This window comes from Xenopus tropicalis, chromosome 2, assembly GCF_000004195.4.
Source record: "Xenopus tropicalis strain Nigerian chromosome 2, UCB_Xtro_10.0, whole genome shotgun sequence".
NCBI classification, from domain to species: Eukaryota; Metazoa; Chordata; class Amphibia; order Anura; family Pipidae; genus Xenopus; species Xenopus tropicalis.
The window spans coordinates 18,704,210-18,720,681 of record NC_030678.2 but is presented as its reverse complement, the minus strand read 5'-3'; the positions used below and the strand labels follow the sequence as shown (position 1 = coordinate 18,720,681).

General features: G+C 43.7%; 1 protein-coding gene across 1 annotated transcript in view; it reads right to left on the bottom strand.

Moving 5' to 3' along the window:
* mrpl39 (mitochondrial ribosomal protein L39) overlaps positions 1 to 16,472 on the bottom strand; it is a 53,794-nt gene that overhangs the window by 25,654 nt on the left and 11,668 nt on the right. The window contains 1 exon segment of the mRNA NM_001011362.1: positions 3,066 to 3,205. Coding sequence (NP_001011362.1) covers positions 3,066 to 3,205 — 140 coding nt within the window.

Here is a 16,472-nt window from a genome sequence, read left to right as displayed (position 1 = left end):
AACTCCTCCGCCCTTTAGAGCTGCGTTGGCCTGTGGATTTGGGCACAACAATGCATACACATGCGTTTCCACACCAAAATCTGCTCCATGTGTCAGTACCCTGGCCAATACAGTGCCTGTGAGTGCAGACACAAAACTAGAAGGGTAATAATGTGCAGACAAACAGTCAAGTCATACCCGTCCCTAACCTGCCTACGCCCAACCCGCCCCGTCAACCTTCGACTATTTACAGACCACACCCACCCTATCTCTGATGTCACAAAGGAGGCGGAGTGGACCAAGCACATTTATAAATAGAAGCTGCCAGAGTCGGAAGTGGGGTACATGGCACTTTAAGAAGAAATTATCCAAATCAAGGGAAAGGCATAAAGGAATTGGATTTTCCTGTTCTTATCCCACAACAGGTGGCGCAGCCCTCAAGGCCGAAAGCTTGAGAATAGCATCCATCCAAGTCAGGGGAGGTGATGCCTGCAGCTTGACTCTAAACAATAATACAGTACATAGGTGATAAGGCCCGCTTTAGAGCTTTAACTCCATAGGTACCAGAATGAAGGGTAATTGCTTCAGGAAATCCTTCATGGACCACTAAAAGGGGTGGCTTCTGAGGACAAGCCACAAAACGCATCAAGCCAAGCAGGGTATGATGTGGGGTTGAGCCCATTATGTTTCTTTGATGCTTTTACTATATTAATAAAGACTTTTGTTTTTCTAAATTGACTGGCTGTTACTTCATGCTTGGGACTAATACACTAAAGGGGGTGGGCATAGGAAATCGGTCTACACAGAATTTATTCTATATCAACTCTATCTCATAAAAGATTCCGGGAAAGATAAACATTGCTTTCTGAGTGCTCCCAGCTACTGTGCCACAACCGCCGCCACCATTCTTTTTAAACTGGGCTGCAGGCAGTGTCTGAAAGGTGGGTTACGTTGCTGCCTTAACACTGCTGCCCACAGCTAAGAGGACACCTTTTGGCCACAGAAAATACAATGGATATTAGTGCTGGGCGGTATACCGGTTTACGGTTGGGGTTGGGGGGGCTGGGGGGGGGGTTGTGGCTGGGGTTGGGGGGGCTGGGGTTGGGGGGGGCTAGGGTTGGGGGGGCTAGGGTTGGGGTTGGTGTTGGGGGGGGCTGGGGTTGTTGGGGGGGTTGGGGTTGGGGGGGGGGGCCACCAATATTTATTATTTATTTTTTTATTTATATACCGTCAAATACCGTGATACCGATATAATTTTGAAAAATACCGTGATATAAATTTTTGGTCATACCGCCCAGCTCTAATGGATATACACACGGAATGTGCTGCAGAATTGCCATAGCCATAGACCGTACGACTGACAACACTTAAGGAGTCAATCCTCCCAAGAAGCCACATTATCCGCTTCACAGAGAGAGAAATAAGCAGTGCCAACATTTCTGGCCACTTTACAGTCAAAATATGACAAGCACTGCCTGCTGCATTAAAGCCTGCGGCACGGCTGCTACTCTCTGTACTCACAGCAACAGAACAACCATCGCCTGCGCCCACGGAGATGATTTACACTGCACCATCCCATTGATCTTTGTGCATTTGTCTGCTCTATTGATCAAGGCGAGGCGTGGAAATGGCGCGCAGTAGCTTTGGATGCTCTTCTCTTTGCTCTATTGATGTTTCTCCGGCAGCCTTTATGACCTTCAGCAGCATCACGTTCTGTCTATTTCCAAAATGCTCTTTTAATACTCTAAACAGGACGCTTCGTTTTTCATTGAAGCACGGAGCAAATCTGACTTCTGTAAAGATTCAAATTTGGAATTCTTAAGTAAGTTGCTCCCTAGATTACCGTACAGGCTTCCCAACAAAATATTAACCCCATTGTGACTATTATTTGTACATGCTGGGAAGCTCCGAGTGGCTATCCAATCACGGGTATCTGAGCCTAGAGGGGCACAGCAGGGCATTAGGCTAGAACATTGAAGAGTTTACCCCTGTACAGAGAATTAAGATGTTTAATTTCGCAGCTGCACTTAGTGCTTGCTAACTGCTGTCTTGTTGCTATGGGTTACTGGACCAAGACAATTGCCCTATAATACTTCATAAACCCCACAGAATTGTAAATTCGTATAGCACGAGTAGTCAGGAATGGTTTATTTTACATTTATGGAGCTTCTATGCAATAAATATGATGTGCTAGAACAGGCAAATAGGGCATTAACCCCTGTGCCTACAGTCTCGGGCTGGACCTTCTAATCTTAAAATATTCTTTATTAGCTGATGTACCCAACTTTGCCTGTTAAGTTTAATGTTACATTTTGCAATAATAATAATTGCCTACTTATATAGTTTTTTTACTTTGCAACAATGCCGTACTAGGTAGATATCTATGGAATGATGCAAACTGATTGGTCAGATGTAAGCTCATCACCTGTAGGCACAGGTACACTATGGAATGCCGATTGGTCAGATATAATGGAAAGCCATTGTGGGCAGAGGACCAATGTTTTGTGAACCTAAAGTGGTTGTTGACCTTCTTCTGAATGTGAGGATGATCCCTGAAAAGTTCTATTTCATGCAGTAACATGAAATAACAAGAGAAGAGGCCCTGAAATATGAACGGCCATCATATGCAGGCGTTCAATGTTTTTTTAACCAAAAGTAGCTCTTGATGTCCCTGTGGATAAGAGGATGGTGCCTGAGATGTTTGGATGCATCTGGTCATACCATGTCCAAATACATAAAGAATCCCAAACAAATGGACAAACGTTCTACTTTATACAGGATAGATATAATTGCATGGCTGCAGAGAAGCACCGAGGGCTGCTATATACTTGCACCCATACTAAGATGGGGTTTCCTAATCATTTTCTTAGGGAAGCCAAAATAAGTTTGGAACTCATATTTATGACCAAAGGAAAATATTTAGATTTAATTATTATTGTCATTATTTAGTCATTATTATTGACCGATAAAGCAGAAAATTGTACTTTCCTAAAGGGGATCACGGGAATCCACCATAAACATCATGGGGACCCTAATCTGGGCCCTGTTCTCTAGATTAAGAATCTCTGGCCAAGATACACACTTACCTTATTTACTTCTTCTGGGTCTTCATCTTTGAAAGTAAGAAACTGGATGTTGCAGGATTTAGTCAAAGGCTTGTACATATCCCAGACTTCCCCGTCCACAAGAGCCAAGACTGACCTGGAGCAGTACCACTCGCTCAGATCTGAAAAATACAAAAATGGGTCACATTATTGCCTGTTATACAGCTGGGCCCACTGTGCCAAAACCCCAGCCCATAGTTGATAGATACCCACAAAGGCTTTACTCTGGATATTTTCTTTTACTCAACCTGCGAGTTCTTTCCACATCCCCCTCTTTGTCTATAAAAAAAAAGGCATGAGATGTTGTTTCCTTTATTGAGTTCCCCATTGATGACCATTACACCCAGTCGAATGAGTTGTAAATCAGGTCGTTAAAGGGAAAGTGTCACTGGAAAACAAATGATTCTTAAAAATTGATTTCCTCCAAGGGTGTCATGAATCAGGCAAGAAGTACAGCAGAGAGAGGCAGGAAAGCAACACTAATGCTGCACTCCCGGCCAAAGGCACGGTGTTCCTAGAAGGACCTGGGAGCAATAAATCCTACTTCGTTGCTATCGGGGTGGGGGAAACAGTTTTGAGACACCAATATCACTTCGATGACCATGTTAAATAGGATATAGTGCAACCTTGTTCAGCCCCCTGGGCAAGGCAAGACTGGTCAGACAATAATAATTTATAAAAACTTATAGGAACTGCACTCTACATGTTGACTCACCATTGGCAAATGGTGCCATAACCGTTAATACTCCATCAAATAACCACCTGGGTTAACATAGAAATACAGGTATAGGACCCATTATCCAGAATGCTCGGGACCAAGGGTATTCCAGATAAGGGATCTTTCCGTAATTTGGATCTCCATACCTTAAGTCTACTAAAAAAATCAATAAAACATTAATTAAACCCCACAGGATTGTTTTGAATCCAATAAGGATTAATTATATCTTAGCTAGGATCAATTACAAGGTACTGTTTTATTATTACAGTTTTAAAATCAGTTTTAAAATTCTATATTATTTGATTAAAATGGTGTCTATGGGAGACGGGCTTTCCGTAATTCGGAGCTTTCTGGATAATGGGTTTCCGGATAAGGGATCCCATACCTGTACTACAAAAAGAAAACAGACCCAGTTAAAAAAAGTGCACTCAGGCTAGTGACATAAAACCACATATTAACAAAATATTATTATATATATGATTATACATGCACATGATTAAACACAACCCGTGGTACTAGTATAGGATATGGGTAATAGAATGTTTGCCATAAACACAGACCGCAGTTCATTTGGTTGATGCTTATTATACTATAAAAGTTCTCCTGCTGTATGAGAGGCAGATGTGTCTATAATATGAACTGGGAGCATTTGACAAAAGCATACAATATCAGAAATAGAAGCCACTCACACAGGTCTTATGTAGATCGAAAAGATTTTTATTGCCATAAGACCCATGTGAGCAGCTTCTATTTCTGCTGTATCTACTTAACCTTTTGAGGACTGCGCCCAGGCGTACTGAAATTCCCATATACGAGAGTGCCGGCGGCCTCTACTTCTATATATATCCATACACTGTATATATTGAGAGAGAGAGAGACAGCAGCAACATATTGTGCAGCAAGTTACAGACATTATACCTCATTCATATCACAGTAACTGCAAAATGATTTTAATCCCTTTACTTTGGGGCATAACTATTATCCCCTTTAATGCAACATAGATCCCTAGAGATATAGACTTCATGGATCAAACACATTAAATGCTTGCAAATCTTCCAGTAACCTTATGGGTTCCAGTGACTACACATGATCCCCTTGTGGCAAACAAAGTGGCTGCTCTGTGGTGCCTGGGGGCTACATAATGCAGTTCCTGGGCAACCGGTATTGTTTTCTCCAGGCGAGAGGTTCCTTTACGCACTTTTAATCTAGTTTGATTAGGCAGCAGCTCCTCATTAAGTAGGTACAAATCAAGAGGCAATGCAGCACATCACGTTCCCAACCAGCACAGCGAGACTGGCTTTGAGTAACTATACAATTCTGATTAAAAATGAAAATACAGTACAGATAAAAGGCTTAATTATCTTTAATTTGGTTCTGCGGGATACCATCACTCATTATTCTGTTAACCAGTTGGCTCCAGGCAGCTTGTAACAGCTTAGCAACAACCAGAGAGCTACTGGTCCCTGCACTACACAGAGAGCCCACAAGAGGGAGACTGGCAGCAGCTGTTTACATTTGCTTTATTCAAGTTCAGTTCCCCCTTTTCCTACAGAGGAAGAGACATTTATATATATTTTAATAATACGTTTGTATATAACCTTAAGCAGCTGCCAATCAGGGAAGCAGATTATATCTCAGATGTGAGAAAGCGTAGTTAAAAGCCCTTAAGGGTAAAGACACACTGAGCTACTAGTAGCAGCGACTTTTTCATGGCTATTAAATGCCAATAAATACCCTGCCATAGACAATACTGAAAATTGCCTCTGCTAAAACACACATAGAGAGAGTTATCAGTAAATGATCTGCATTGTCTATTTTAGTAGCCATGACAAGTAGCTGCTACTAGTAGCTCTGTGTGTCTTCACCCTAAAGAAGACATCAGCACCTAGTTGGACCTGATAGGGAACTGAAGCCTGTCTTAGCTTGTGTGACTGCAGAGCTGTGATTGGCTACTCCCCCCTACTGTGTTTCTGGCAGGGACCATTAGGACACGCCCCGCCCTCATTTGAAGCACGGACATGGGCCAGGGAGAATCTATAGGGAACGTCAATAAAGGGGCCTTTTTTGTAAGATAATATACGTTCTAAGCCCAAAGTGAAATCAGCACCATATATTATTTATTATTGCCAATAAAACTGGAAGGGATTTTTAGTTATCCTATTTGTCTCCTTTAAATATCATATGGAGCGCAGTTACCTATATATGTTTGGGTGTCATTTCTGTCTCCCATTATGGGTAAACTGGCCGTGTCGGCTCACCTTACGCACAAATATAACATTACTAGGAGAGCCTGCATTAGCCCCATCATCAGAAATAACAGCTAATTCTCCTAATAAATCTCATGATCATTAACAGCTTATCCAGAGAGCTAGCAAGCGGCCCAGTGCTCACTAATACAGAGAGACTTAAACACTCCCCCGCCATAAACATTATAAATTCCTCCATATAAAATCACCCACCAGTAATAAATGGCAGATATCAGCGCTGCTTCAACTCCCATCTGGCTGGCGGGATTCCCAGAAGTAAAACATAAACAAAACAAGAGCAGCCACCACTATAGTATGTAGTAGAACGCAGATATCGGAGATTTATTGAAAAGCCAAATGGGCAGGAACAGCGAGGGAAGACAGCATGGCGGTACAGAGGGGGGCAGCTTATAAACATCACGGAGATATATAGAGAGAGCATACTGCACCATTTTATTTAAAGTTCTAGCCAACTAAAACCCACAAGTACAAGTTTTCCTAATGAACAGAATTGTAATTCTAAGCAAGTTTCCAATGTACATCCATTAAAATAAATGTAAACAAATGAACGTAAAATTGCTCAGGCTTTTTTTTTCAATTTTATTTACATTCATTTGTGTTCTAGTTTGCAAGATATTAGCATTTACACTAATACAATTAACACAAGGAATTCCGGGAACTAGTCCCAAAGAGCTTCAAGAAAATCCAGCAGCGTTGCGCTTTTATATAGTCATGGAACTCTTTAAGGCCATACACGGGCCAATTCTAGCTGCCAGTATCGGTCCCCAATACACAGGCCCCCATAAAAGGTCCCTTGGACCGATTCGGCAGCTTATCGGCCCGTGAAATTGGCCGGATATCGATCGTGCAGGTTAAAAGATTCAGTTGGGTCGGGGACCGCATTGGCTCGTTGATGCGGTCCCTGAACTGACTGCCCCATTGCCGCCATTATAATTTGATCAAATTAGCCTACATGTTCCCCAATATCACCCACCCGTAGGTGGGGATATCGGTTGAAGGTCCGATCTTCACGTGTATGGGCACCTTTAGACCAATTCGGCAGCTTATTGGCCCATGTAGGGGCACTACCGACGGGCCTGCCCGACATCTGGCCTGAAATTGGGCAGATATCGATTGGGCAGGTTTAAAAATTGAGTCGGATTGGGGGCCACATCGACTTGATGCAGTCCCCGAATGACTGATACCTATACCCATCGTTCTAATTCAAACTGAATTAGCCCAATATCGGCCACCTGTAGGTGGGGATATCGGGAGAAGATCCGCTTTTTTGCCGACCTCACCAAGCGAGCGGATCTTAGCATGTATGGCCACTTTAAGTTAATTATAACCCTATCTCTTAATTATAACCCTATCTATCTCTTAATTATCTTCCAGTCTGTCATTTAAACCATTCCCTGGTTAGTCGGGGTTAGCGACCCTAGCAACTAGGTTATTAATTCCAAACCTAGGAGGTACAAACCCACACAAAAAAAAAACCGAAGCTACATCAAAATATTACATTAGACGGCACCGTGCTGCAAGTTAATTTTAAGGTATAGATTCCCCCTGAAATTTACAGGCACTCATTTAATTACATCTTTCTTTAATGAAATCTGAGAAGCGTCGGCCTCATCAGACTGTTTGTTTTGACAGGCCAAATAATAGGAACTAAAGCAGCAGGATTTTAAATGTTATTATGAAAAAGAAGAAAAAAAACAGCTGAATAAAGCCCCAAGTCAGAGAATTTGTAATTAGCTATTTTTCTGATGGTTATAATGAGGGGTGTTGGGCCCTTCAAACGAATGCTGAACGGGCTTAGCAGGAACCAACAGCAAATCCAAACACAGGCAGAAGGAAGGGGCTGCCAAATGGTAATGAAGCTCACATCTGGAAAGGGGGGAACATCAATGGCTGAGAGCCCAACATGAAAACCCCTCAGGGCAACATGGCAGAAAGGGGATTTTAATAGACATTTATATATCACAAGAAATGAGTGATACGGAGCGGGGCTGCAGGAATCCGCACACGAGCTGCAAAAACACGGCAAATGAATTAAAAACCAATTTGATGCACATGTATGAGACACATAGCCTTGTTATTATTATTATCATCATGTATTCATAAAGCACCAACATGGTCTGCAGCGCTGCACAACAAAGGGGCATTCACATCAAACTTGCTTTCTTCAGTCCTGGAATTACACAATCACATCAAATAGGCCGGTGTCATTTTGTGGACACTGTTATAAAGGCAAAATCTTGTTATAAGGCCAAAATCTTGTGTATGTGCCAGAATGGGGGGCCCGATGCCCAGGCCATTCCACTGGCTACACAATTAGATGGTTAGGATGGAGGGGGAAAGTGAGAGCTGAATTTAAAGTTAAAGTACTTGTCTGCCCCGCCTCTATGCCTAAGGCAAAGAGGCGGGGCAGGCAATATATGATGGGATTTTTAAATGCCATTATAATGGGTTTGGATGTGTTAATATAAAAATTAATTTGGCTTTCTTGTTTAATTTGAAAAGGACTTTTATTATACAGCTTTTTATGTCTGGGTGACAGGTCCACTTTAAGGCCGGGCACAGACCCTACAGGAGTCCCTATAGCCAGTATGCCAATGCCCAGAGGTGAGCTATGCACCTATTCAGCAGTTCAGCACAACAGGCAAGCACCTAGACTGCAGCATTTGCCATCTAAACTATGTTCCACGCCCAGTGGCTCCGCATACACAAGATCTGGGGGTGCAAAGTGCAGGCTACCCCATTTCTATGTGAATACGGCCTGCCGCCATGCAGAAAGGGAGATGGAAAATCAACACTGACAAAACACAGGTATCACTGGTTTTTGTACATGCTAACATATATAGTTAAAGCCAATAACAGCAAGGAGCTAAACAGGCCTCCCACAGCCCCTGGGGGTGCCAGCTATTAGCCCGCTGGTCACTTGGACAAAAATGGGGCTTCAACTGGGAAAAAAATGAGACACCCCAGCCTTGCACTCGCACAAGCAAAGAGAGACTTCAATTCCCTATCAGGTCAGCCTAGCTGCTGATTGGTTCCTATCCTACAGTGCAGTGTACTAAGTGCCGTCGGCTCCCCTGCACATCCAGAGAATTCAGCCAGCAGGAAGTGGAACAGGTGGGCGGGACTAGTGGGGTTTGGGGGGAATTTCTCAATAATTTTCTCAATAAATCAGTCCGAACAGATGGGCGGGACTACTGGGGTTTTGGGGGAATTTCTCAATAAATTAGTCCGAACAGATGGGCGGGACTACTGGGGTTTTGGGGGGAATTTCTCAATAATTTTCTCAATAAATCAGTCCGAACAGATGGGCGGGACTACTGGGGTTTTGGGGGGAATTTCTCAATAATTTTCTCAATAAATCAGTCCGAACAGATGGGCGGGACTACTGGGGTTTTGGGGGAATTCCTCAATAAATCAGTCCGAACAGATGGGCGGGACTACTGGGGTTTTGGGAGAATTTCTCAATAAATCAGTCCGAACAGATAGGTGGGACTACTGGGGTTTTGGGAGAATTTCTCAATAAATCAGTCCGAACAGATGGGCGGGACTACTGGGGTTTTGGGGGAATTTCTCAATAAATCAGTCCGAAACACAAGTTTTTAATTACAATCCTTCCATATTTAGAAGAGTAGAATTCACTGGCACACTCATAATTTTTATATGATATGTCTCCTTTAAATAAGGCGCCGCTCACCACCTTTCCACACAGTGATGATAGTGACTGAAATAGCTATTTCTACATCTGAACCCTAAAATTAGCTGTTTGTGTGAGACCTACTTGTTTATGCAAGACACTTTCACTTAGTGCCGCTCACTGCCTTTTAGGAGAAGTCTGAAGCCCCTGCGCTCGCACAATTTCAGGCACCTGGACGTTTTTGGACCAATTTAAATGGCATAATTTATGGGAGCGTTGAGAGCGGAGTGACATGACTGGAAATTAAAATGAGCCCATGGAAACTGAATGCAAATGTAACAAGAGGCTTTGAGGGAGCTGCTGCAACAAGCCGACGCTGTGTGATGTACTCCATGCACATATGGAGTTTACTAATCCCCCTTAAAGGGACGGCTGGGGATCACTCATCATTCCCCCAGTAGGGATTTTTTTTTTTTTTTCCAAATATGCCCACCCCAGTATTCTTGATTTCTTAAAGATGCACTTAGAGAATTCCTGCCCACATAAACCATGGAAGCGGATGTAGGCAGCCATGTTTATCGGTTTAAACCTAAGCATAGTGGGTATTGCAATAAATCAGAGCAACTAAAGAACCCCGGGCTGAATATACCTGATACAGCTGTACAACGGGCAAACCAACAGCAATGCACACATATACGTTGTACTGATGGACCATGTTAAAATGCAAAGCCCTAGTTCTTCACTGCTCCCAGATTGTATTTCACCATCCTAGCCAAAAATTTACCATTAAAGGAGAAGGAAAGGCTAATAAGGAGTTAATCTCAAGCTGCAGGCTTACCTTCAGTTCTCTCAATAGTGCCCTTAAGTCTCCCCATATTTCTCCTGTTCAGATGATCAGAAGCCTCATAGAAATAAAAACACTGAGCTCTGTAAAGAAAGTTCCCATAATGCCTCGCTCCTGCACCGAGACCAGGACCGCTGTACATGCTCAGTTAGAAAGACTATAAGTCAGCTTCCTGCTGATTGGCTCATATCACACATTCCTAAGGGGGGGAGGGAGTTCTTAGCATTCTTGAAGGAGGGGGAGCAAGAGAGGGGAGAGAGCTGCGTGTCTCTGGCACAGAAAAATAAACAGACAAGAGATCCTGTATCTTTTGACAGGGAACTCGGTGCAGCGTTTCTGTGAGTGCTTATGGCTGTATTTACATAGACCTTTCTGATAAAGCTTACTTAGTTTTTTACTTCTCCTTTAATGAACTAGTGGGTAGATTCATACAGTTTAATCCACTCCAACCCCTACTGTTATGACAGTCGATTGGCCTTGAATGACCTACTATGCAAAACCCCTGATCCATCATCCCCCCGCCTCCAGTTCGATCAACCAAGTCTTCCAGAGTATTACATCACTGCCCCCTTACATACTTGCAAGTAAAGGTATAAACCAGTTATCCAGAATACTCAGAACATGGAGTTTTCCAGATAAGGGGTGTTTCCAAAATTTGGATCTGGTATGGGGTCTGTTATCCAGAATGCTCGGGACCTGGGGTTTTCTGGATAAGGGATCTTTCTGTTATTTGGTTCTACATAACTTAAGTCTACTAAAAATCATTTCAATATTAAATAAACCTAATATGATTTTTGCCCTTCAGTAAGGATTAATTATATCTTAGTTGGGATCAAGTACAGGTACTGTTTTATTATTACAGAGAAAAGGGAATCATTTAACCATTAAATAAACCCAATAGGGCTGTTCTGCCCCCAATAAGGGGTAATTATATCTTAGTTGGGATCAAGTACAGGTACTGTTTTATTATTACAGAGAAAAGGGAATCATTTAACCATTAAATAAACCCAATAGGGCTGTTCTGCCCCCAATAAGGGGTAATTATATCTTAGTTGGGATCAAGTACAGGTACTGTTTTATTATTACAGAGAAAAGGGAAACCACTTTTAAAAATTAGAACTATTTGCTTATAATGCAGTCTATGGGAGAATGTTTCCAGATAAGGGATCCTATATGTGTACCTTGAAATACAGAAAGAAATCACCAGAACCTGATCAACATTGTAGCTTTTCTCAGCTGCTAGAAGCACCCATGTGACAGCATATGGTCAGTTTATAACATTCAGCAGCACTGAAACCTAATTGTATCAGAAGTGTGATCAATATTCTAAATGATCTGTAGCCAGTTAGAATGAGTATCATGCCACCTTTGGATTGCCTATTCTATACCCAACAGATGCCCAGTGTAAGCCTGCTAGGGAAACAACAACAAGACCCACAGATCCTATAACATTTTATAACAAGAAATCAAAAAGTGGCCTCCATTAGAAGTCACCTTCAAGTTCTCCCCATGACAGAGCTGTCCAGCCAATCACTGCTGAGCACATGCAAGAGCTGTGAAGGCTTTGCAACTGTCAGATGAAAGAGACCGTTGGAGAGAGACCGTTGGAGAGAGACAGGCGATGTGAGAGAAAGCGAGAGAGAGAGTGATGGCGACTTTTAATTCTAAGAAGAGAAAGAGAGAAGAGAAAAGATCCGGATGTAGCCAAAAGAAGAGCAAATATCGGCGTGACCAGCATGGGACCTGTTGTCCAGTACCGGAGGAACCAACACCCGTACGGGACCAGTGGAACACCTTCACAGTAATGGCAGATGCTCTTCAGACATTTGAAGAGTATGGGGAGGATGCCTACCTGTTCAACAAACGACTGGAGAAGGACTTCTCACCACTGGATTTCCTAGCAAACCAGCATGAGGTAGATCCAACCAATTGGCAAGAAGTCATCAACCTCTTAATTAAGGTGCACAGGCACTTTTCATTGGACTTTTCTACCCTGTGCCTTTCTGTCAACTACCTGGCTAGGTACATCTCCCAGAGGCCACTGAAAGCGACCATCCTAAAGCCACTGGGGGCCACGTGCTTGTATTTGGCAACAAAGATCATGGGTAGAAAACGTCCATCAGCAGAGGATTTCCTGGAGCTGTTTGGGGATGCTAATTACACACCTGCTTATATTGCATATGTGGAGAAGAACCTTATGTGCCAACTGGACTACCGGCTGCAAGGACCCACCATTGATTTTTTTCTTGAACACTTCTCCCTAATAAGAGCATCTAGCGAGAAGTGTTCAGGCATCATCACCAGAGCAGCCAATGCCCTAACAGCTGCCAGAGGCATCGCAGCACTGGCCATGACACAATATGGTTTCCATCAGTATGCACCATCTCTACTGGCTCAGTGCTGTCTTAAAGCTGCTGACAACATATTCGGCTATAACACCACGAATGAAGAGGAGCCCCGTGACTATCCTGCCCACCTCATGCAGGAATGCTTGGAGAAGACACTACTCCTGGTCACTGCAAACAACAACTTTTTGCAACAACTACTGCCAGGAGTCTTTCCAGAGACGCTTCAGGAGCATTCTACATCTGCCGCCATTCACAGCGGAAGCACTGAAGTTACAGAGCCAGCCGGGCAGCACCCAGGAACATCATCAAGGAGACCTAAGGAGACAGGAGCAGGCTCCCCCCGGAAGAAAGGTGGCGGAAAATCTGCAGCTGCATCCAGAAAAACAGGTAAAAGGTAAGCGTTTTGCTGACAAACCCTTACTAACTTATCTGTACTCACACACACACACACACACATACATAGACACACACACGTACACACACATATATACACACACACATACATACATACATACACACACACACACATACAAACACACACACACACAATGGACATACATTGGACTTGGACAGACACACCAGGACAGTATTTTTTACACACACTTGTCAGCATAGTCACCTAAGCACACATTTAGTTACTCAGACTATGGACGTATACAACACAGACACACACAGTCACAGCTGGCAGAAGGGGCAAGCAGTACCATACTGGGGAGCGGATCAGCAGGGGAGACAGCTGAATATCCCTGCAGGGGTGACAGAGACAGTACTGGGAAGTGGCCGGCACCAACCTCGGGGCACAGAGCAGCGCACTCTAACCCAACAGGAGTGGAGCACATCATAGCCACATAGGAACAAAGTTGTCATCAGCTTTATTTGTGTACAAGTGCGTTTCTCTCTGTCCTTCTACCTGGTTTTCCATCTGTTCATCTAAGTGCGCTGGTCTATATTTCAGTGCTGTATATTTGCACCTTTGTCTGTCACTCACCACGAAGACAGAAATATGGTTTAATACACACAAGCAGAAATTTAAGACACTCTGGGTTCCCTGCATTCCTTTTTACTCAGCCTGGGTGACTGCAGAAGCCGGGGTCTGTAGGCTGCCTGGGATCCAATGTAACGGAGAGGAATGCAGCATTCACCTGTGATTGTGTGTATGCTGCCATAATCCCTTCCTTTTTTCCACCGCAATTCCACCAGCGGTGCCTCCCCTTTATCTAAGACATGGTTCATATACAAGAGCCACTGGTGTAGACTTTGCATTCCTCTTTAGTCCATCCCTCAGACTGCAGGAGCCGGGGTCTGCAGGCTGCCTGGGGTCCAATGGAATGAAGAGGAATGCAACCTTCACCACGCGGCTCAACTGCACTTATGTGTATGCTGCCATATTTCTGTCTTCTTTCCTCACCCTGCTTGCCTTCATGAAATATGGCGCATTGATCCTGGGAGCAAATCCGATTGCCGTTAAGGAGTCAGGAAGGAATTTTCCCTCTAGTGAAGCAGATTGGCCTATAAGCTTCCCAGAGGTTTTTGCCTTCTTCAGGACCAAAAAGCCTAATTTTTATTATCAATAAAGCTGTGACTTCACAGATTAACCACAAAGTCGCTGTGTGTGTCTTTATTCTGGGTACTGGGGGACTTGGATTAAAGGTCTCATTTGGCAGGGGAAACATGGAACGGGTGTGTGAGAATGCATCCAATAAGCAATGAGTTGTATCTGTCAGAGTTGTGAGCTTGTGGTGACACCTGTCTGCCCAGTTAACTTAAAAGGTGAACCATCCCTTTAAGAAATGACATATCAGGAAGTAGTAAAACCTGGAGGCAGCGGGCAGTACTTGGCAAACAATGCTAGGAAAGAGCAGTGCATTAGTGCAATTTTTTAGTTTTATTTTGAAACTTCTATACAATATTCAGGGTAAAAGCATAAACTGATTTACAATGTGCTTCATGGCATTATATATCACAATATATCAGCTAGGTGGAGGCTCAATGGTGTAAGGGGCAATGAACACTTGATATAGTTAGGAGCTTTGTTACAGTTTGAATCTCATCATTTCAGCCACAAGACTTTGTTAAGAAAAAAATTCAACCGCTGGTGGCCACTAGTTATGCCAACCCCTCTATCATCCCAGATGATAATAAAATCTGGAGAAAAAATTATACGCTTAATAAAGTCTGGGGGAACAGTCTGTGCTGTATATAGCCTGGGGGGAACAGTCTGTGCTGTATATAGCCTGGGGGGAACAGACTGTGCTGTATATAGCCTGGGGGGAACAGACTGTGCTGTATATAGCCTGGGGGGAACAGACTGTGCTGTATATAGCCTGGGGGGGAACAGACTGTGCTGTATATAGCCTGGGGGGAAACAGTCTGTGCTGTATATAGCCTAGGGGGGAACAGTCTGTGCTGTATATAGCTGGGGGGAACAGTCTGTGCTGTATATAGCCTGGGGGGAACAGACTGTGCTGTATATAGCCCGGGGGGAACAGTCTGTGCTGTATATAGCCCGGGGGGAACAGTCTGTGCTGTATATAGCCTGGGGGGAACAGTCTGTGCTGTATATAGCCTGGTGGGAACAGACTGTGCTGTATATAGCCTGGGGGGAACAGTCTGTGCTGTATATAGCCTGGGGGGAACAGACTGTGCTGTATATAGTTTGGGGAGTGTAGCTGTAAGCTGTAAGTGTGGCAGCAGTTTCAATTTCCCCATTAAAGTCAATAGGTGAAATTGGATTGGCTGTTGTTGGCCCCTCCCACTTTGGATCATCCAGGAAATGTCACTGTTTTATTCGGGGTGGCCCCATTATTATGTTATTCAAGTTTGGGGGGTGTAGCTTCAAAGCTGTAAGAGTGGCAGCAAATCTTCCCTGTCAAAGTCAATGGGAAAATTGGGGGGTTCGGACCGGCGCCACAAAAAGACGGGGGGCGGGATCGCTTAGAAAAGCACAAGCAACCTGCTCCGCTATAGGGCGAAGAAATGTGGGGAGTTTGGGTGTTGTACCCCTAAAAACTGTAGGAGGAGGAGTGTTAAGAAAATGGGGGGCGCTAAGAATAAGAAGAAGAAGCGGAAGAATAAGCTGAAGTGGGGGAACAGTTTGTGGGTTTCCAACCCAACACAATAAAACTGAAACCTCACAGAGAAATAGGTTTTTAGCTGCCGGGCTCAGTGACTATCAATAAACACAAATAAATGAAATAATATGATGTATATTCTCTTATCCTAAACTGGCATAAATATTACACACAATAAGTGAACGGGTAAAACCCAAAGGGAAATGAAGCGTGTATTGGCCCAGGTGTACATACCCCGGCCCATCCCTAGCAACGGCTGCAGCCAACTCACAGTACTAATTATACAGTAAATAACTCCGGGTGCTTAAAGCCCCAAACCCGCAGCCTGAGGGAGCAAACCCAAATCATCCGATAGCGGCTTCAAAGCGCACCGGGCTCACCTGAACGCAAACAGGTTTTAAGGATATGAATAAAAGCTGAGTTGTATGATACTCCATGGCTGCCCGGTGTGCTTTTGTAGCCGTTATTGGATGACGCCGGGCTAAAAATCATTTCAATATTGAATAA